The sequence below is a fragment of the Momordica charantia genome (assembly GCF_013281855.1).
Source record: "Momordica charantia cultivar OHB3-1 chromosome 3 unlocalized genomic scaffold, Mcharantia_2.0 BLBB01000003.1, whole genome shotgun sequence".
Lineage (NCBI taxonomy): Eukaryota > Viridiplantae > Streptophyta > Magnoliopsida > Cucurbitales > Cucurbitaceae > Momordica > Momordica charantia.
Window position 1 is genome coordinate 17,315,683 of NW_028275161.1, and position 22,670 is coordinate 17,338,352.

The 22,670-nt window shown below is 34.2% G+C and overlaps 2 protein-coding genes across 4 annotated transcripts; both read left to right on the forward strand.

Annotated features, from left to right (window-relative positions):
* The first annotated feature begins 538 nt into the window (after positions 1–538).
* On the forward strand, positions 539–5,455 carry LOC111012539 (FKBP-like peptidyl-prolyl cis-trans isomerase family protein). 3 transcript variants are annotated; one of them, XM_022286706.2, is made up of 5 exons: positions 539–920; positions 2,838–2,960; positions 3,236–3,352; positions 4,601–4,708; positions 5,066–5,455. In XM_022286706.2, exons 1-5 carry the CDS (start codon positions 624–626, stop codon positions 5,261–5,263), a joined length of 843 nt encoding a protein of 280 aa, XP_022142398.1. In that variant the 5' UTR covers positions 539–623; the 3' UTR covers positions 5,264–5,455. The 3 variants fall into 3 exon arrangements, with proteins under 3 accessions (XP_022142398.1, XP_022142399.1, XP_087977500.1); XM_022286707.2 differs by having other exon boundaries at positions 540–920; positions 5,052–5,455; XM_088121374.1 differs by lacking the exon at positions 5,066–5,455 and having other exon boundaries at positions 541–920; positions 4,601–4,903.
* A 2,529-nt stretch (positions 5,456–7,984) lies between these two features.
* Positions 7,985–18,151, forward strand: LOC111012600 (vesicle-associated membrane protein 722). Its single transcript, XM_022286804.2, has 5 exons — positions 7,985–8,406; positions 10,508–10,649; positions 10,724–10,844; positions 17,039–17,101; positions 17,747–18,151. Exons 1-5 carry the CDS (start codon positions 8,217–8,219, stop codon positions 17,894–17,896), a joined length of 666 nt encoding a protein of 221 aa, XP_022142496.1. The 5' UTR covers positions 7,985–8,216; the 3' UTR covers positions 17,897–18,151.
* Positions 18,152–22,670: the final 4,519 nt, after the last annotated feature.

Sequence of the window (22,670 nt, forward strand, 5' to 3'; positions counted from 1 at the left end):
AGTAATAGGTTCCATTAATATGAAAAATCATCCCGACTATTTCAAATTAATGGCAAATATACATTTTAGTCCATAATGTTTGTTAGTTTTATAAATTTCATTCGTTTTAAAATTTCAATTTAATCATTGATATTGTAACATTTTCCCGATACAGTTCCTCATCATTGATAAATGACAAGCTTACATAACGTGCTAATTGATACTCAATTAAATGGTAGAATTTTATAGGAGACAAAAGGTGATCAACAAAATAAAACTGGAAACTTATATTACTCTCTAACAAATCTGAAAGATGAGTTATATGTCTTAAATTATCTTATCTTATTTTAAATTTATCATAATTTATTAAGTATTATATACTCTATAATTTTATAATCTACTAATTTTAACACTCGTCCATAATGAGAGATTAAAGTTAAAACACTCATATTTTAACAATAATTAGCATATATTTATGAGAGATCTCCATACGTTGCATTAAAAAAATGTGGGGAGACTAAATTAAAAACTGATAAAATATATTGGACTAATTTTTAAACTTTTACTTATCTTTCAGTTTGCAGAGGGGAAAAAAATGGAGGGAAAGTATGTGAGGTTCTGATGAATTGCTTCTGATAAGGAAGATGACGATACGATCAATGGCTTCAATCCGGTGCCGATGCGTTCCTCTCAATCCCACTCTCGATTTCGTATCTTTGGGATCTCACCATCGTCTTCTACCTGCAATTTCTACACCCACCAGAAGAGTTCTGTCCCTCTCGGTTATATCCACCGCTCTTTCAACATTGGCATCATCCTCCTCTCTCGCCGTTCCTTCCATATCCGCCGCCCCGGAGTTCTTCGAGCTCCCGGACTCAGGCGGCGTCAAGGCGCTTGAGCTTCGCGCTGGCTCAGGGGAAACCCCCGTCGACGGAGACCAGGTGATTTGGTTTTGAAATCCGTTGGGAATGCATTGGGAACGTCAATATATTGCGTTTTTTTCTGTTTCTATTTCTTGGGTTTTTTTTCCCTTCATAATCTATCGAGGGTTTGGATTGGATTAAGGTTTGCTGGTTCTATGAGAGTGTTCCGAAGGGCTTCACGAAATCTTTCCATTAGTACTTTTGCGATGATTTTGTAGTCCGTAGACACTGTTCTCCAAGCTTATGAGCCGAAAGTTTGCGACTTTTTGGCAATATATCTCTTGGGGTTAAGGCTTTTGTAGTTTTCTCTGATGCATTTGTTGTAGTTGAGGATATGCTATCTTTTTTGGTGGCGTTCCAAGTTTTGTTTGAAGTAATTCTCTGAAAATTCCATCGGGCTCGGGTGATTGATCATTGCCCAAAATATTGACAGCAACTGCAATATCTTCCTGAAAAGGTTGTTCCAACCGTCGCTTCTTATTCTCATCAATAGGATTTCAATCTAAACCAGTACGTAACCATCTGCCACCAGGTTCTCTATTGTAGAGCTTTCTGAAAAAATCCTTTGATTTATTCAATCTATTCGTCTCTGGTTAAAAACTGCCCATATATTCTAGGTGTTAATATTGTTGATTAAATTCTTCCTTCTCCTATGGGACATAATTTTATGGATCGAGCTTGTGTTTTCATCAATCATCACCTTTGTTAAGCCAACCCGTCTTGGATGTTTTAGTCTACTTCCGACTTCTCTGTACTTGAAGTCCAAAAACAGCGATGTTCTCTTATTATGGAGGTAACAGTATCATTTTGGTTTTCCCTGTCCCCCAAAGTGCTCCTGTTTCAAATTTTAATATTGGACTTCATATTTTTGAGCTTCTGAACGAATTACCAGCCTGCCTCCCAATCTGTGTGTTTTGTCAATAAAAATCAAAGGAAGAGATGAAAAGAGTGTGAGCGGTGCAGAAAATTTCGAGCTCGAAGGGAGTTGGACCCAGCACACCGAGATTGAGCTTGATAGAACACGACACTGCTTTTGCTGGGAACATCCTTCTCCACCAACACTATTCTTCTATCAATGACCGAAAACTCAAATCTTCTTCCTATTACAAGATATTAGGAAAAGATCGACGGATTTAATGGACTTCTAAACTTAGAAAGAATTCTCAAATTGGCTCTAGCCCCACATTTATAACCACTGACAAGGAGGCTAGGCAAGGCATGGCATGGCATTAGCTTGCTGCTACTTAGCCGATTTACCAACTTGCCTACGACCTCTTGATTTGAGCCTCAAAGTAGATTTGACTGAGACGACACCAGTGTGAGTTGAACTCTTCAACTTCTCTTTTGTCTGGTAGGTTACAGACAATCGACACCCCTTTTCAGCTCTTTATCATGGTGAGTGAGAAAGTTGACTTCTAGACTCACAAATTCCTCAATCGTGCACTTAACTAATGATGAATAATGTAGTCAATGGGTGTACAAGTGAAGTATCATTTTATCTTGTAATTCTTTCCAAGCCTGCTTTTGATTAATTGTGTGGTGGCCTACTTTCTTCCGTTGATGATACCAATGGAGATGTTATACCTCACTTACCTATGATGAAATTTTGTCCCTCTTTGAAATATTTCTGGATCCATCCATATTTGCAATTATTATTATTATTTTTTTTAACGAGCGACGAACTTTTCATTAATATATGAAGAGGAATCAAACTTGTTTAAAGATACAAAATCTCGAAAGGAGTGAATGGATGCAATTTTTATTCTTTTCTCCAGCCTTCTGTTGTGATCATTTCGTAGAGTTGGCTATCCGCTTGAGTGCTAGTTGTTAAAGTTGATTGGATGAACACCGTGCTTTGTAAAGATAGTATAGGGGAAAATTTTATTGCTAGAGTATGAAATCCAGATATTCTTAATAAGGAGTATTAACGTGAAGGTTGCGGTTCATTACTATGGAAGGTTGGCAGCGAAGCAGGGATGGCGCTTTGACACATCGTATGACCACAAAGATGAAAATGGGGAACCTCTTCCTTTTACATTTGTTCTTGGCTCCGGGAAAGTAAGTCAATTGCTGCTGATATCCTACCATTTTGCCTAATTGAATCCGCTTTTAGTTGCAAAGCAATTTGCTCTTAATCTTGCACAAGGTTGATTATGATTTTCCTTTCGATTTTCTATTTTTAAAAGACCAACTTGTTGGCTATCAATTTATTTGTTTATTATGCATGTTATGATATACTTTAAAAATTATAATGAAATTTTAAAAACTAAAATAAAAGTATTTGTTAAATATATATATATTTTTTAAATTTTGAAATGTTATAAAATGTCAAGGTTATTGCGGGAATGGAAGCAGCTGTGAGAACCATGAAAGCTGGTGGCATCCGTAGAGTCATAATTCCACCGTCCCAAGGATATCAGAATACATCTCAAGAACCTATTCCACCCAATGTGCGCACTCCTGTTTCCCTCCCTTTGTTTGGTTCACGCATACTGTCTTATTTAAACAAAACAAGTTAGCATTGTTGGATGTGATTCTAATCCATGACCTTTTAGTTGGGATATATGTCTTAAATGTGATTCTAATCCACGACCTTTTAGTTGGGGATATATGTTTTAACTAACTGACAAGTTGGCTGTATCAAGATATAATTGATTGCACATGCATGAAATAATCAATTTTAATTCTAAGGAGTGTCACGATGATAAAGGTTTGGGATGTTTGAAGATATTCTCCCAAATCTTAGATTCAAATCTTTAAGTTAGAAAAAAAAAATCCTTAAATTGAAAATTTAATAACTTAAAATCTTTTTAAAGTTTCTAGAGGTTATATAGCTCACTTTGGTCGGTGAAGTCTCTCTAGTGAAGGTGGATCATTAGCATAATGTTGGGATAGAGTCTAACAACTTGACCAATTTTTTAACAAGAAACAACTTTTCGTTGATAGATGAAAAGAAAAATATACAGTTTTGAATTATTTTCAAATTCTTTTGTTTTTAGGTTTTGCATCATTAGCATGTCATGTCGTGTCGTGTAAATCATTGTTGGTTAGTGTTAGTTTAATCAAACGTACCGGTATACGAAGATTTAGTTGGAAAAACATAATTATTTTCTTTTCTTTTTAGTTAAAAGAATCAAATAGACATAATTTTAATCTATTTGTAACATTTCTTATGAAGTTTTAGTCTTTGATAATAAACATATATATATGATTTTATGACTTAGACTTGGTATTTAAAATGTAAATGGTAAACTTGTGCATCGTTTGACAAGTTGAAGCTTGAATTTATATGATTTTAGAATTAGCAAGTTTGGACTTTGGAGTTCAGAGGCACTCGTGACATTAGCAAATCGGTAGCATATAACAAAGTCAAATAACAAACATAGACTCAACTCAAATGCTCCCTTTCAACATCCTTAAGATTTAGAGAATTCATAAATCATACTAACCAACTGCTCAGTATTTTAAATAACTCACGAATTTTAAGTGGTTGTCTAGTAGGGCTGATCATCGGTCGGTTTTTGGCCGACCCGGTGGCCGAAAACCGACATTTTTTTGTTTCAGTGTATGCTAAATCTAGGGTGAAGTGAATGGGCTTGGATCCTTACTGAACTTCAAAAAAAAAAAAAAGTTATACATTTGTGAGATTTGATCTGCCTTTAAATGTTTGATTTTCACGAGGTGTTATTTGAATGCAGTACTTTGACAGGCAGAGGCTATTTACCACCATTTTTAATCCAACACGTCTGGCAAATGGTGAAGGTTCCAGCCTTGGGATTCTCATATTTGACATTGAGATGCTTCAGGTAAGGCACTTCACCACCAAGTTTGCATCTCCAGGTTCCTGAAAACAGCTCCTCCTTCAATTTCCTGTACTATATAATTCTACTTTTTTATACAGAATTATTATTATACTCAAGTTTTGTACATCATGCTACCTATATAACCCATAAATACCATATTTACATGCACATAAGAAGTACTAATATCTGTGTTAGATCCGTGTATAGGTCAAATGAACAAGTTGTAGTGTCTTGTTTATGAGTTGTAGGTAACTGATGTTAATGTTAAATTGCTGATGTTCTTGTGTGAAAATCAAATGTTCTGGGACGTATTTGGATGACTTTTCGAGGTAAATATGTGACATAGGAAAGAACGCTCAGGTCAGTATTACTCAACTCGAAATGGGCTATCAATCACACGTGCATGTATCTGGATATGAAGACAACTTCCCTATTTATACTATTGGTAAGTGGGATCCATTAGTTGGTCATCTGACATCACAACGGGAATTACGATGTAAGTTCTGTCGTAGCGGGATGATGGTTGACAAAGGGTTGCTCCGAAATGTGCTAGGATGACCACGGTTGCTGAAATTCGAGGTACACCTCGTCCTATCCTTTCGATCTCTCCTCTCTTACCACGTCGAGTATTAACACTTTCGTTTGCCGATTATAGGTATGAATCTCCTCCCTTTATTTATAAACCTGAATGATTCTCTCACGACAAAAACTTCTTATATATCTCTTGCCAATATAAATTTTTTCCAGGAATTACGTAAAATTGTGAAAAGTGTGCTTGATTTGTATGGCTGATGATGTAGTAGTTTGCGTGTTAATTTATTTATTAGAATAGGGGTCTATATGCCAAAGCGAGCATAGTTCAGTGGTAATTGGCATATACCTCCAACCATTAGGTTATGAGTTCGAATCCTCTCTCCAACGTGTACTAAAAAAGAATAGGGGTCCATATGAAACAAATGGATTAATTTTAAGGCTTTTTTGAATCAGGTCAGGGGTCTTATTCTAGATAAAGAATATGATATTTTTTTTTCTAGATTATAAAATAAAATAAGGAAATATCTGAAGGAGAATGAAGTCTTTTAGAATTGACTATGAAACAGAATGATCAATAAACTAAATTTGATAATCTCTATGCACCTAGGAAAAAGATTGACAGAAGAAAATTTAAGATAGCTGAAATAAGAAATTTGACACATTGATAGTATCAAAACCAATTATGACACATTTTTGTAACTCGAATTAATCGTATAAATGATTCTCTATGGTCTTTAAAAAGACCTCCCCACCTCGTTTGTTAATGTTCTTATTTTTCAATTATTACGCTTTATTTTTAATTAAAAAAGTAATATATTTACCGATTTGAGTGTAGTTTAATTGGTTAAGTATGTATCTCCAATTAAAAGGTCAATGTCTTCGAGCTCCCACCTACACATATTGTACCGTAAAAAATAGAAATGTCATTAACATTTTTTGTTTTTTGAGTAGAATAAATGGGGTAGGGAATTCGAAATCATGATTTCTTGGTCAAAGATAAGTATTAGTTACTGTTGAGCTAACCTAACATTGACAACATTTTTATGTTATACTTATTTTTTAATATTTATTAAAGTTGATATCATTCTTTCATTCAAACATAAATAAAAACAGTTATCAAATACATATGTTTGGAAATTAGAAACGAAAAACAGTAAACAACAAATAAGTTATTGATTTTGTTGTTATGAACTTTTTGAAACATTTATCGGAGTGAGAAATAGAAATAGTTACCTAACGCTAATATTTTATTTCTTCAAAGGATTAAGAATATATAAGAAACGATAACCTTACCATATACAACTTTAATTTCGTAATTTCTTATGTTTGAACTAATCTTCTCTACTTTCCCATTAGCATGTTATTCACTTTTTATTTTATTTCATTTTTTACTGTTGCATGTTATTTTACTTCATTGTCATTTCACCAACAACCTTAATATTAATATTATATGTTTGTAAAGATTCACCAACATCGTTCAAAATTTTCCAAAAAAAAACATCATTCAAAACTATGGAACACTGTTAAAATTCCCGAATTTTACAAATTCAATTAGTTATTTATAATCTTATACACATTAAATACATGGTTGAAAACAATATTTTCCCCTATTTCTCGTAGGACACCTGCATTACACTAGCTATAATCAATAGATTTTTTTTTCTTTTTTTCTTTTTTTTAAAGGTGCTAATAAATCTTCCCTTTATAACAAAAAAATAAAATATATAATAATAATAATAATAAATTCAATTTCTTCTTTATCTTATGTAAGATACAAATCTTCCTTGCAGACTAATTAAATGTAAAGCCAATGAACAAAAATAGTAAAAGAGAAAGCTAGAGAATATTAGGAAAAGTCGTAGATTGAATCATTTTATTCTTATGTGTATAATGATAACAAGATGTGAGAATTTGAGCATCACTTATCTTTAATTATAAAATAGGCTACTGTGTTTAAGAAATAAATAATTAAAAGCAGTGTTATCAATTTCTTACCAAAGGACATAAATGAATCGTTAACCAATTTAGACCTCGCTTAATCTAAAGTTTAGAGATCGTGGTTAGTGCCCACATAAGCACGGTTTAACGTAAATATGTCATATATAAATATTTGTTGTGCTAAACAAGAAATCGTAGCCATAAATCAATATATAAGATACCTATTATCAAAATCGTTGTTGAACTGAGAAAAATAACATTGAGGGATCATTATCATATTTTGAAAGATCGGAGACTGAACAAACATCATATTTAAGAAAATAATAATAATACATTTCTAGTTTAACAAAAATATACCTAAATTTCTAAAGCGAACACAACTCAGCACAATTGACATGAGGGTGTGAATTCTTGTTTTAGATACTATTTTGGTACATGTACTCTTAATTTTGGTTTCCATATATTTGTCAAAGCATTCATTTTACTTTCTATTCTCTCAACTATGGTTTGTTTAAGTCATTATACTTTAACATCTATAAGTATTATACTCCCTAGTACCATCGTACTAATAAAAATAGACATTTCGAGAGTATAAGTTATTAAAAAAAAAAAATAGATCGAACCTAAATCAGTGTATTTTGGCAAATTGAGAGTGGAATGGTTGAAAAGAAAGAGAAGCAAGCGAGTGGGGTGAGTCTTCTCTCTCTCTCTGGTCGTCAGTCGCTTTTCAAAGCTTCAGAAAATGGTTCCCCCAAATCTCCCATTTTGAAAACCATAATTATAATTATATTCCCCTTTTCTTCTTCTCTACTCTCTCTCTCTCTTCGCCAGTTTCACTTTTACTTTCATAAAACCCCATCTTCCCCCTTCTTCTCTTCCGTTTTTCTGCCCAAAATCGGCGACGGGAGAGCACAGATTTGGTTTCTGCGAGGTGGGTTATTGCTGTTAACCCTCCTCCTGCGACGCTGAGCAGTTTCTTGCTCGACCCACTTCCCCAAGCCCTAGTTTTTGCTTGTGGTTGTTGCCGGATTCCTTACACATGGCGCAGAAGTCTCTGATCTACGCTTTCGTCGCTCGCGGCACCGTGATTCTCGCTGAGTATACCGAGTACAGCGGGAATTTCAATTCCATTGCTTTTCAGTGCCTCCAGAAACTCCCCACCGCCAATAACAAATTCACCTACAATTGCGATGGCCACACCTTTAATTATCTCGTTGACAACGGTTTCAGTAAGTCCTACTGCTCCTTTTCCTCCCCTTTCTTCGTTGTTTGATTTTTCTGATTTCTGAGATTTGATTTGATTTCTTTTGTTTTTGTTTTCCCTTTTTGTTGTATAATGTTTTTGTGCTGTCTTTATTGCGTTTAATGGTCTTCGAGTTTCGTTTCTGGTTGGGAACTTTTTTCTGGAAGAGTAGTTTCTTGATTTCCCCATTTATTGGATGTCTTTCTTGCCGGAGATGGTGCTTCTTTAGCTGATTTGAAAAAAAGAACCCCCGATCCGTCATTTGTACTCAGTTAAACCTTTTGTTTGGATGCCGAGAAAATGGGGAATTTATGCAAGTTTTGTTGTTCAAGCCTCCTTTTTCTTTTTGCATTTTTTTTATCTCATTTATTTTATTTATTACCATTGGAAGTTGATACGAACATCATTCGATGGTTTTGATGAAATACGGGGAAGGAAAATGAGACCCGAGATTTATTTATATCATATATGATTAGATTTGGACTTGCTTTCCGTTGTTCTCTAATGGGTTACTATATAAAATATACGAGATCTCAAAATGGAGAATTATTTGTCTAGACCCTAGAAGATAGGTATTTGTGAGAATTATTATTATTCCTTTTTTGTCAAAACCATAAGAATTATTGTTATTTATATTTTGAGCCATCGAGGGTTTTACTTTTAAATGCGTACCTTATTGGGAACTAGCTCTTTAGTTATGATCTGGCGGCTCCTAAAGCTCTGTTCGTAGATGCAATTGTGAAATATGGCCTAATATTTGTCTTATTTCTCAATTCCACCCTAATTTTTTTAAAAGTTTCAGCTTCACTCTACATTTGAATCTAAGTAAAGAATGTCTTGGACATTAAAATTCATAACAATGTGATGGCGTGACACTAAAATCCATTTTATTAATTGAGTTGGAATAATCCTATATTTTAATTTAACTAAATGGAGATACCCACATATAAAATTAAATATATATTTGCTTCACATGATATGTTTTGTAATAAGGTTGCAAAGTTGTTGCGGTAGAAAATGGAACCATTAAAGATGTTGCTATGCTGATGATTAACTATTTCATCTTGTTTCCTATGGAAGCCAGATTGACTATATCATTACAAGAATCCTATTTTTCAAACTGTACGCAATCATTTTTAATGTTTATTTACATTAAAGAATTGATTAAAAAAACTTAATATATAAATGATAGAATTGAAACTTTTAAAATGTTAGGGATAAAATTGGAAAATGACATGTGTATTTGGGACAAAATTATATATTTAACTATAGAAATATACAAGTTACAGAATCAAGGACAAAAAAAAATAACCCTTCCATTTGGCACAAACAAACTGTACTTCCAACATTGTTAAAAAGACTAGACTGAGCTCGATACAGTTTGGATGAGTCATATCTGTCTTAAAATGGGATGGGAAAGTAACAAGTCCAGTATGAAGAAAATCTAAAAATGAGTCACTTGGTTTCTCTTAAACTTAATCTGACTTGGATGGTGTGGAAGTGACTTGGGATATATCAGATTTGATTCAAGACGACTCAATTGTGTATTGTTTTCATGTAGATGGTGGACAATGAAGAATACTCACAATATATTCCCATTCCTGGTAAAATGTGGAAGAATACCCACAATACTCACTAACTAATAAAAATGGTCTTCTTCAGATTTTGAATCTAGAAGGGTCCTCAGTAGTTTGTGAATGCTACAGCCTGATATTTTGCACTTTCCATTGCATATACCTTTGAGAAACTGTTCTTTTATTTTTCCCTTCAACAAAAATGTTCTGTTTTATTTACCTTATCATGGTGTCGAATAAAATAGTGGTTTGATCCTGAAAGGGACCTTTTCAGTTGCTAAATGCTAAAGCCCTACCGACTATTTTCTTTTTCATCTCATCAATGTACTAGCTCATTTTTTATATGTATTTTTTCTTCTGACAATTAACTTTGAAATATATGGTCCCACCCCCCCCCCCCCCCCCTCCCCCTCCAGATGAAATATTTCTCTGTACTGTGCCTTGTATTGCATAGAGTATGATTTCTGACCAAAAAGTCATCCCTCCATTTTCTTCTGTCTTCAAAATTTGCAGCATACTGTGTAGTTGCAACGGAATCAGCTGGAAGGCAAGTGCCTATTGCATTTTTGGAGCGCATCAAGGATGATTTTGTGTCAAAATATGGTGGAGGAAAGGCTTCCACAGCTCCAGCCAATAGTCTTAACAAGGAATTCGGGTATTTGATCAAAGTACTTGCTGAGGATGGTTTATAGAGTATACATTGTTGATTAAGTATAATATTATTTACAGGTCAAAATTGAAGGAACATATGCAGTACTGTGTTGATCATCCTGAAGAGGTTAGCAAGCTTGCAAAGGTGAAAGCTCAGGTTTCAGAAGTGAAAGGTGTTATGATGGAAAATATTGAAAAGGTAAACATTCAATTTCATCTTGCACAATCTTCTGGAAGCTTTTTCTGGATGTTCTTATTGGATGCAAAGTTTAGATCTTTATCTTGAACATTTCTAGAAGTACTAGCCTCGAGGCTTTTTTCTTTAGCCACCTCCTCTACCTATTCTTTCTTCAATCAAAAGCAGAGCCCTTTATCCTTATTGTTGAAATTTCTCACACATTCTAACCTACCCTGATACCTGTTTTCTGCTTGAAGTTTTAGTTTAAATTACCTATTTGTAGAATATATGCAAATTATACGCCAAACCTTTGACTTTCTAAGAGCAGATGTCTTGGTTCTATTGAAAAAAAATGTCTATCTACTGTAACTTTGAAGGCGTGCCTTACTCTGCTCATATTGCTGTGTGTCATTTCCAGTTGATACAATGGTGCCTTTTCGGTTGATTGTTAGCTACTTTAAAGATTCAATTTTGATAAGATGCATTATTATTTGTACATGGATGGCTATTTTTATATGTTGCAGTTAATGTTTTATTCTTTTGGATTGGACTTTGGAGTCCTTTCCTGTGATTGGACTCTTTCTTGGGCTCTTTTTTTCTTTGCCCTGGTATATTCTTTCATTATTGCTCATGAAAGCCTGGTTTCTCATTAAAAAAAAAGCTAGCAATGTGACTAAACATGCTTGGAGAATTACTTGTTTTGGCCTCATCACACACAAAAAAAAAAAGATTCTTAATGTGGCATTATGATGCCCTGACCTAATCTCCCTACAAGAGGGGGGAATAGGAAGCAATGAGTTATAAGAAGAGATTTGTGCAATGAAAGAATGGTAAAAGTAGAAATATTCTTTCACACACAATCCAGTCTCGATTAAGAAAGCTCTTCAAGTGGCATGAATAAGGACTTTGAGCTTTGTTCTTGAATCAGTGTCTTGAAAGTAGCCGAAGAAGGAATTCTTTAATAATAAAAAGGTTACACCGTAAAAAATTATAAATTGTGCAAACTATAGCACTAAAATATCGTTAAATAAGTGAACACTTTAAGAATAAATGCTCTTGGTCTTCATCGTTGCTTTTACACAAGATGCATCACTGGGATACCGAAGCAAGGTTTAGGTTCTTTTGGATCTTGTCAAAAGTGTTGATCTTGCCAAGAGAGGAGGATCAGAGAAATGACTTCACTTTTCTTAGGAGTCCTAAATTTACAGCCAAATAAAACCCCTCAGGAAGGACAACAAATCCGTCAATTGAATAATTAAAAATAGGTTTCCTGGTCCATGCTTCTGACTTTTTGAGCAACTGATTGGGATAATGAAGCCAAAAGAAGACTCCCTATTCAACACTTGCTGGATTTGTATGCTGTCTGCAAGATTATATATCTTGGAAATGGAAACTCTCCCACATTTATTGAGCGAATTGTCTTTCGAAAAAATCTCAGGCTTCATCCATGAGGAGAGTAGGCTATCTTTTGATAATGCACCCATTTGTCCCCTTTTCTTTTCATCTCATTCTTATGATCTCATCCTAGGACATAATTAACAAGTTAGTCTCTCTCAGAGTGGAGAAAGGGGTTTAGAGGGCTTCCTTGTGGGGAAAGAGAACTTGCCTGTTGCATGATATTACTCTCTTACTCTGTTAAGGGACGAAGTTCCTTTATTAATCTGAATCGCTTGCTATTGTTCTTCAAAGCGGTTTTGGGTCTTAAGATTAATAGAGGTAAGAGTTCTTTGCTAAGAATTAATGGCGAGCGCGAGCGGTCCAACTTTACACTTGGGCTTCCCTGGTGGGGTGTGAGGTCCAAAATTTTATGTCTTCTTACCTCAGGCTTCGTTTAGGCTAGATTTTAAAGAGCTTGGTGTTACTCCTGTTGTGGAAAAGGATCAAAATCACCTTTCTTTTTGGAAAGGGCTTATTTTTTCTAAAGGAGTGAAACTCACTCTCATTTAAGGCCGTGTTAAGATGGATCCCAAATTATGTCCTGACCTTGTTTAAGAAATTAGGTTGCTTGTCTAAAATCCAGGTGGTCGTGACTAAAAGTTTGGAGAAAATTATGAGGGATTGATGGGTTAATTGAGATATCATTTCGATACCCCGGGAGGTTGGGGGTTGGAATTTGAAATTCAAAATTGAGACATTGTTGGCCAAATGGTTGTGTTTTTTCTATGAATGTAATGCGTTGTGGAGTAGGATAGTCGTGAGCTACTATGGGTCCCCTACTTAATGATTCTCAATCAATGGTCTTAAAGATGTATTCTAATTGCCTCGGGAAGGCTATTTTCTCTATCTTTCCCTTCTTTTCCCTGTTTGTTTCTTGCTCTATTGGGGATGGTATTGGGACTTGGGCGTGTCTGAGAGTGATGGTAGGATGAGTGATTTTGAAAAAAGAGATTTAAATGTAATTGATTTTTTAAAATCACCATCAAAGTGATACTTTAAAAATCAATTTAAGGTGATTTTAAACTTTCCTAAAATCAATTTTTTAATTTGCCAAACATGATCAATGAATGATTTTGACAATGGCAAAAGTGATTTTGGTCACGTCAAAATCACTCCCAAACACACCCTTATTTTTGGGAGGATTTTTGGGTGGGTGATATAAACCCTTGCGACTTTTATTCCCTCGCTTATATCGCCTTTCACTTATACCACCTTTCTAATGAGGTTGTGTTCAATGACCTTTGTGTTGGACTTGGAGTCATGGGGGAATTCTCCTTCTATTTCTTTGGGTCTATGTTGGCCTTTGATGGATAGTGAATTGTTGGAGGTTGCTTCTTTTGTTTTTGTTATTAGGGGACGTTCGCTTCTTTCAGGGAAGGATAGACCTTCGTGTTTGGTCCCCTAATTTGCCATTGGGTTTCTCTTGTAGTTATTTTTTTTTTAATATTTTGAGCATTTCCTCACTTCCTCCAATGCCTTCGCTCTGAAGGTAAAAATTACGACAAAGATCAAGTTCTTTGTCTGGCAAGTCTTGTGTGTGAAAATATTACCTTTAGGCCAAATTCACATATGTTTTTCCTTCTTGTTGGCCCCCATAATCTGTGGAGTTGCCAATTCGTCCCGTTTATTTGGGGCTGGTTCTTGGAGGCTTTCGGGGGGTTTCCTTTGCTTGTAACAGGGAGTGTAGGGCGATGATGGAGGAGGTATTGTTGTTTCCTCCTTTTCGAATTAAAGGACTTCTATTGTGGAATACTTGTTTTTTGCTATTCTGTGAGCTATTTGGCTTGAGAGGAATAAGGGAATTTTTAGGGGGTTGAGAGGTCTTGGAAGGAGATTTTGGGAGACTGTTAGATTTAATACATAGATACTTCTATGTGGGTGTTGGATTGATGTCCCTCTTATAAGCTGGTCCTCTTTTTTCCAGCTTGATTTTTGTACGACCTTTGTATATTCTTTCCTTTTATCTCATTGGAAGCCTAATTTCTTTTAAAAAAAAATTCCTACTATCGCAAATTGTTTTTTGAACAAGAAACAAACTTTTCATTATAAATGTTCAAGGATACAAACTCCTTAGTGAGAGCGGAAAAAGACAAAAAAAAAAAAAAACCAACAAAGAACAAAGCTCTACAAAATACAAGAGAATAGAACAAATAAACAAAACCACATCCTTCATTCTGCAACAGCGACGCCAAAAATCTATCGCCATTGTAGTAACAAAAATATGATTGAGCAAAGGTCTGAACAACTTTCTTCTTCAAGACTTGCTCTTCCCGTAATAATCGCCTGCTAAAGAGATACTGAAACAACCGCTTATCGAACAATCAAATATTGAAAAGTAGAGAAAGATCTTCAATAATGTCTAGAAAGTCGGGTGGAGTTTCTGATAAAGAGGAAGAACGGTTTAAAGAAGGAAAAAACTCCCCAAAGTCACTTCGAACTTCTAAACCAGAATCAATGCTACTAAAGTTGACTTCCTGATCCTCACTAAAATCTGAAAGTTCTTCTTCCAAAGCCTCTTTGACAATGCCATCATTAGTTGAATAACTAACCCCTTGAGAAAGATGAATATTCTTTGAAAAATTCTGAAAATCTTCTTTCAAGACCTCAATTTCAACAGAAGAAGCAACCATCAATGAGATAACTTTCAAACCCTTGCTGCAGTTATATTTCATTGAAAACTACTTAACAAAAGAAAAAAGCTCAACTTCGAGGTTTAGTTTCAAAAAGGGTGAACCATACTACACAGTGACGAAAAAGTCTTTTCTTTGTTGCTGATAAGTGAACTATAAGTGATCTAGCCGAAGAAGTCTCTTAAAGATTGGGAGAATTGGAGGGAAGAGAGAGTTTCTCGTTGAAAAGAGACTTAGATAAACCTTTTAGTCTTTTGTTCCCCCGGCTCTACCATCTTTCTGATAAGAGGTTGCATTTGATGGCTGCTATCATGGATCCTTGGGGGAGGGGGTTGCGCCCTTTGTCTCTTTGGGGCTTTGGGGCTTCGTCGTTCTGTGACTGATCATGAGTCTCTCGAGGTTTCCGCTTTGCTTGGCTTGTTGTTGGAGGTTTCTTTCAGTCCCGGGAGAGAGGATATGCTTGTGTGGTCCCCCAGCCCTTCTCGGGGTTTCTCTTGCAGCTCCTATTTTCATGTTTTAAGCTCCCCAGATTCTTCCCTGTCGACCCCTTTGTTTACCTCTCTTTGGAAGATAAAAATTCCGAAGAAGATAAAGTTCTTTGGGTGGTAGGTCTTACTTGGGAAAGTCAATACCTTGGATCGTATTCGGAGGACTTCGTCCTTGTGTTTGGGCCTGTAGTGGTGTGTTCTTTCTTTGCAGAGGGGCCTCTGAAGACCTCGAGCATTTGTTATGGTCTTGCCAGTATGCTCAGAAGATCTGGATTCGTTTTTTTGACTGTTTTGGGGTAGAGCTTGCCCTTCCTAGGGATCTTAGGGCGTTTTTGGAGGTGCTGCTTTCCCCTCCTTTTCGTGATAGGGGGCGGTTCTTGTGGCAGACAAGTTTTTTGTCTACTTTGTGGGGCATTTGGCTGGAGAGGAAAAATAGAATTTTTAGGGGGGTGGAGAAGACGTTGGATTCTGTTTGGGACCTTGTTAGGTTTAAGACTTCTTCGTGGGCTTCGGGTCTCTAAAGTCTTTTGTAATTATCAGTTAGGTGTTATTCTTTTGGATTGGACCTCTTTTCTTTAATGGGTGTCCTCTTTTGGGGCTGTTTTTTTGTGTGCCCTTCTTGTATTTTTTTTTCATTTTTCTCAATGAAAGTGCGGATTCTTATAAAAAAAAAATCCTCTAAGGTGGTAGTTTTCTTGGAAAAGAAGCATTGTAATTTTTTGTGGAAGCCGAAGGGAACTGGAAGCACCTGTAATCTTATCAATCAAAAGGTTTCTTTGCCTATTGATTAGGGAGGCCTTGGTATTGGAAGCCTCAGAATCTCTTTGCAAAATCATCAACGACAAATATTTTTCTAGCCCCATGAGCTGGCTGGTGTGCTCAAAATTCTTCTAGTGTAGGAAATAGAAATCATTGGAGCTTTATTTCCAATTGCTACAACATTGCTAAACCATAGTACAAGATAAACCATAGTACAATTGCTACGTATCCTCTTTTAGCAGGGGCATTTGGTTGAGAGAGAGACTTTTACTGCTATTTATGGAGTTGAATCGGTGGGGGTGCGTTTGTTGGTTGGGATCTTGTTAGATTGTTTTACTCCTTATGTTTCACTATGTCAAATAATTACAAAGAAGCCTGGACATAAACACGCAGTATGGAAAAGACACACAGCTATTGTGATACATCATTTTCTTTTCAAAAAATTTACGACATGGGCAAGACAAAGACACATCAAACATGTATGATTATTTCATACATTTATATTATTCTCCAGTTAAAAATAAGGAAATTAGGTGTGAATAATCAATATATCCATATATAATGTGATGTGAGTTGGAAAACATGTGAATATTTTTCCTGCTTAGGCTGAGATTAATGGTCCTATAACATGCACGTTATTGTTTAGTTTGACCAAATCCAGTGTCTTGCTCAGTTTTATCTCTTTTTGAGTTCATATTTTTTAATAACAAACAATTTCATTGATGGTGTGCAATTATAAAAGAGGGTAACCGTATCCAAGGGAGTTACTTAAAACTTCTCCAATTAAATAATAGGGAAGAAAATTTATATTGATGGGTAAGAGTATATGTTGTGTGGCTTAGTATTCAAATCAAGCATTATATTATGATGCGAAATGACATTCATGCTCCTTATTGTGTAGGTTCTTGATAGAGGAGAGAAGATAGAACTTCTAGTGGATAAGACAGAAAACCTTCACAACCAGGTTTGTGTCATCTCTTTTCCTTGCCCCTGATAAATGTATCTGAATATGCTCATGGATGAAATATTATATTGGATTTCAATATTTGTACATGAGCATTGTTTACGACTGGAAATAATAGATGTAACACTTGTCACTTCAACTGGCTGAACTATTTCCACAACTGTTGCATCAAAACTATCGCCACAAATGTTGCAAGTTGCAACCCGATAGATTTTTTGTATGGTAGTCGTTGCAAATATAGCGTCACACATTCAGTTCGTACATGCAAGCAGAAGTGTGACAACTGGTAGATGAGTTTAGTTGGCCATTTTTGAGAAGTTAAAGTAGATGGTTTCCTGAAACGGCCAACGGGGATGGCAATTTTATCTCAATTTTTTTTTAATTGTTCTTAACTATGTTTATCAAGTGGATAATAATGACTAGATGCAACTGTGTATAGTGGAATTTGTATTTGATTTTTTCTGTGAGCATGTAAATTAATTGAGAATACGGTTCCGAGTAAGGAATAATCCCAAAGTGTCCTTCAGAAACCAATCTTCATTTTGAAGCCTCAAGGTACATTCCATATAATCTTATAATTACAAAAAAACCAATGACACTAGATGCACTTTTATCTCCAATTTAGGAGTTGTATTTCTTGTACAGGCACAGGACTTTAAGAGTAGTGGGACGAAAATTCGAAGGAAAATGTGGCTACAAAATATGAAGATCAAGTTGATCGTTTTGGGGATTTTGATAGCATTGATCCTTATCATAGTCCTTTCGGTTTGCCGCGGCTTCAACTGTGGAAAATGAACGCTTTCTGAAGGAGGAACCTCACAGTGAAATCTTTTGGCATGGTATTTTGAGAGAGAGAAGTGATGATATACATGATTTGGCTATGTATGTAGTAAAGTAAAACAAAGTTCAGAATCTCTGTTTTGTTAAAAGCAAAATTTACGTGTGAATGATCACTTATAATATTCGTTACTTTTTTTTTTCCTTGGAAGACAACATGAGGTTTGAATTTTCTGAATTGGAGATAAAATGCGCTATTCTGTTTTTATGGAATGGTGAGTCTTTATAGTTTTGTAGTTATTTCTTATTTACTCTGCTTATCAGTAAGTTCTTGGGGGTGTTTTGGATATATGGCTGTTTTGAGTTTTATTACAGGGAATATAAGAGTTTATTAGAATGAAAAGTAAGAAAAATGGAAGTATGTAAAGATGGTTTGTTTGAAAGAGATGCATTTTGTTTGACAATACACTTTCTAGTGTTTGTGTTTTGGAATTATCGAGCAAGCTTCGATCTTAAGAAGGTAATAGATATCTTATTCACTTATCTATATTTAAATTGGTAGTAATTATTATGATTTATTTGGTATGTAAGGACAATGTTTTAAATATTGATGTCGATGAAAATGTTGAGGTCTCAATTCCATGGAAATGTTCATAGATTTTTAGAAATCTTGAAAAACTAAAAATTTATACAAATATTTTAAATAAAAAATGATTAATATTAATATTATGTTTATATTAGTGATGTTTTGTTAATATTTTTATATTTTATCGATTTTTTTTTTTTTTTTGCAATAGTATGAAAATGATTTATCTCTTGTTGATGTCGATTTTCATGGACATGTGAAAATGTCTACATGTAGATGGATATTTAATGTTTTGGGTAAGTAATGAGACGTATATATAATCTCGAGAAATTCTTATGCGCAAAAGTTTTTGTAATTAAAATTAGCAAAATGGGCAGGATTGGTACAAAAGGTGGAATAATATGCTTTTCCAAGTGATGTCATATCAGAAGATAATATTGTTCTTATGCTACAATGTTCTGGTTGATTTGTAGGAATGAAAATCTAGATTTTGAAAAAAACAATGGAAATCAGAATCTTCATCTGATTTTTGAATTTAAATAAACATTTCATTCAAATGATAATTCAACCATTTTGGAGAGATGGGCAAAATATAAGATAATGAAGTTCAAGTTAAAAAATTAATCAAGTCTTATAGTTTGTTCTTTTCTGCTAGTTTTTTTTGTTACTAAACTTTCGATATTGTTAATACGATTAACTAAATGGTGATATGACACGTTGGTTGGACGCATATTAAATGTAGCAAATAAATAATATGAGAAAGTGGATAATTGGATAAAATAAAATCATACCACATTCTTAAGCATTATTGACTTATTTTAGGTATCTATAGTTTGCAAAATAGTAAATTGTAACATTCTATAAATTGGTGTTGTTGAATTATAATGAATTTATTACACAATACACCTAAAATAAGTCATGTTAGCCAATTTTGTGGAAATCAATGACACGTTTTAACACAAAAAGGGCATGTGACAAATTTTTGTAAATCACAAAGTTGCTTAAAATTATATATAAGATAAAAATATTTGATTTGCAAATTTTTTCAAACTATAGAAATGATTGTAATTGTCGATCTAAATATATAGCTCAATTGATTAATGTATTAAAACCTTAACCAAAAGGCTAGACGGATAACGTAATTGTAATTGCTAACATGAACTAACCAATACTTCATTTCTTAAGGTTAATAGTATAAATTTTCACACCCTACTTTTTTTTACTGAAAAATTGTAATATTTTATATTTCTACGACGAAAAAAGGTTACCAAATAACCATTTAATATCTCAAATAGTAAAATATTGGTGCCGGTTGTTTATGATTTTGTAAAGTTTGAATCTTTACCTCTTATTTACGATGCACTATTTTATCCGTTTATAAAATGCTGGTAGAAAACTAATTGACTTTGAATTTGTTTATAAAAGTCACACACCCAACCAACACTTTGCCATCATTTTACCAATAAACTCAAACCTATCTAATAAATGTTGACCAATCCACTTTGGATGAAACTCAACAAACTTCAATAATAATAATAATAATAATTATGAAAGTTTGAGAGACAATTGAGGGTAATGTGAAGAACTTAGCCCACACGGTTTTGAATTGAACAATGAACATTGAAAATGGCTTCCACTTTAATTTCAATTCCCATAACTTCAAAACTGTCACAAATTATAAATGAAAAAGTCTTCAAATTTAAGGAAAGAAGTCAAGAAAGGGATTTCACTATGACTTGACTTGTAAAATAATTAAAAAAAATTATATTTAACTACTCGGTATCCTTGTTTGGTTTCTTGTTTCTTGTTTTGCTTTGCTTTCTTTTTATAAGATAAATATATTTTATTTTGTACAAAACTGCTTCGTCAAGGCTTAAATCATAATACGAATTTTCAGATTCTCTTTCTCTCTCTCTTTTTGGTCTATTAAAGGAGGAAGAAGTAGCTTTGTAATGTTTTATTGAATGAAATAATTAATAATTTTATCTATCTTAAAAAAGTGGTGTTTCATTGACATTTTATAAGTCATAATGGCCATTGTTTTGGGTACAGATTCAATCAGATTTCTCCATTTTTAGGTATGCATTTATGAGTTGTCAAGTCTCCTCAAAGTTTCTTGTTGAGATATTCGTAAAAGATTAGATTTATTCTGACCTACAAACTTAAACTTTTGAGTTCATTGGTTGGGTGATACCTCTTCTTTATTTTATGATATTATTTGTTTTGGATCAAATCAGGTACAAATTTACCTTGTTAATTTATAAAGATGTATTTTTACTCATATATTCCTTCCTAATCAGTATCATCATACTTTGACTTTTCCTCCTTATTTTTACCGTGACAGATATGGTTCATTTTGAACTTTTAATTTTGTCTACTAAATAATATCTTTATTTTTCTAGCTAACTTATAGTATTATATTTCATTCTTTTACATATTTTATTCTTAAGCAAACAGAAAGGCAATTCCAACTAGATCTTCCTCAAATCCTATCCATAAAGATAGAAAAAGGCATCCATTTTCTTAATGTTGATATCAATGGGTGCCCACTAAACCCAATATTTGGAGTAGAATACAATCTCTCTCTCTCTCTCTCTCTCTCTCATAGAAAGCTATGCATCAATGTCATCTCCATATTGGGTGGTGGAGTAATTAATTAATGTTGATTTTCATAATTTAAAATTACAAATTGCAATTGAATGAGACATAATTATTGAGCCCTATGTATGAGTTAGGTATGCACTAAACTTAGCCTTGAGGTTGCAATCAACTTCCAACTAAAAAAAAAAAAAACTTCACTTTATTTCATAAAAAAGGAAAAAAAAAAAGAAAAGAAAAAGTAGATAGCTAGGCACTAACCTTAGTTTTTAGGGTGCTATAAAAAAATCTTCAGAAGGGTATTTATTTATTTTTTTGATAAGGTTGGCATATGCAATTATGTATATAAAACTCTACACTTTTTCATCACTTTTTGTTTCCTCTCCCACCAAATGTACATTAATTTTCTTAAAGTAAATAGTACTCCCTCGTGTCTTGAAAAGGATATTTTATTTTACAATCTCTCTCGTAAAAGCTTATTCAAAGCGGTCATCATAACGTACCTTGTCTTTTAAGCCTACATAGTTGAAAAACCAAATTTTGATCGTCCCTTGTCTACTGCCATAAAATTGACAGCAACCTCGTTATTATAAATACACACTTTCTTCTAGTTAGCACTACGACTTTCTAACATAAGAGATACCATTGAGAAATTATTAAAAGCAGTCGTCAGATATAATAGTTGTCATTCTCGTAACCATTAAGTGTATATATACAAATGGTTAAAAGAAACATCATACTGATCTCTCTCATGCACCCGTTAATGATAAAAGCGACAACCATATATTTTCATCAACCACATCGATAAATCCACATCTTCTTAAAGTAAACCATACACGCCCTCAGAAACTTAAAAAGGGTCATTAAAAATTTGCAATCTTTCTCTCTCTCTCCTCTCTCTTTGTGGTGAGAGAAACGTGGGATGGGACCCGATGTGAGAAAATGTGTGTTGAGAAGCAACATGGGACTCTTTCAAGGTGATGGGAAATAATAAATATTTGTCCCAAAGCAAGTTGCAAGTTGTAGGGTCCAATCTTGCATACTTTTTTTTTTTTAGGGTTTTGAAGATAGAGAGAGAGAAAAAAGTAACATGTTTTTCTGATAAACAATAGCCTTCCAGAGTTCCTTTTTTTGGAGGTTTAAAACCACTACCCACCCCCATATACCTTTATTATAAGGGCAGATTTTGTCCACTCCATCTCCCACCAAACCCCCACATGGGAATATCTATGCAAAGTGGGGAAACCCCAAGTTTCCAATAAGGACTAATCAGTGCCCTTCAAAGGGATTTAAGGGCACAGGTGACCTCAGATTGTGGGGCACTCCCAATTCCTCAGTTGGGAAGAAATTTAAAGTGGGGTTCCCACTCCTTTTTATCTTTGATTTATCATACACAAAACAGATTGACTTGTCCTGCCAAAAGCACAGAGGAGGGAGAGAGAGAGAGAGAGAGAGAGAGAGAGAGAGAGAGAGAGAGAGAGAGAGAGAGAAAAGAAAAAGAGAAGGAAAAAACTTTGGCATAGCCATATTCTTGCATGTGGGATGAACTAAAAAGTTTGTCCTCATGCCTCTCTTTAGTTATTTTCCATCTCTGCAAACCAGATGGGT

Bases quoted from the DNA above. Each gene is read 5' to 3' on its own strand.
- LOC111012600 (XM_022286804.2), top strand. From the start codon at position 8,217: ATGGCGCAGAAGTCTCTGATCTACGCTTTCGTCGCTCGCGGCACCGTG. The intron at 10,650-10,723 runs GTATTTGATCAA...TATTATTTACAG, and splicing joins AGTCTTAACAAGGAATTCGG to GTCAAAATTGAAGGAACATA. The intron at 10,845-17,038 runs GTAAACATTCAA...CTTATTGTGTAG, and splicing joins TGATGGAAAATATTGAAAAG to GTTCTTGATAGAGGAGAGAA.
- LOC111012539 (XM_022286706.2), top strand. From the start codon at position 624: ATGACGATACGATCAATGGCTTCAATCCGGTGCCGATGCGTTCCTCTC. The intron at 921-2,837 runs GTGATTTGGTTT...ATTAACGTGAAG, and splicing joins CCCCCGTCGACGGAGACCAG to GTTGCGGTTCATTACTATGG. The intron at 4,709-5,065 runs GTAAGGCACTTC...AAGAACGCTCAG, and splicing joins TTGACATTGAGATGCTTCAG to GTCAGTATTACTCAACTCGA.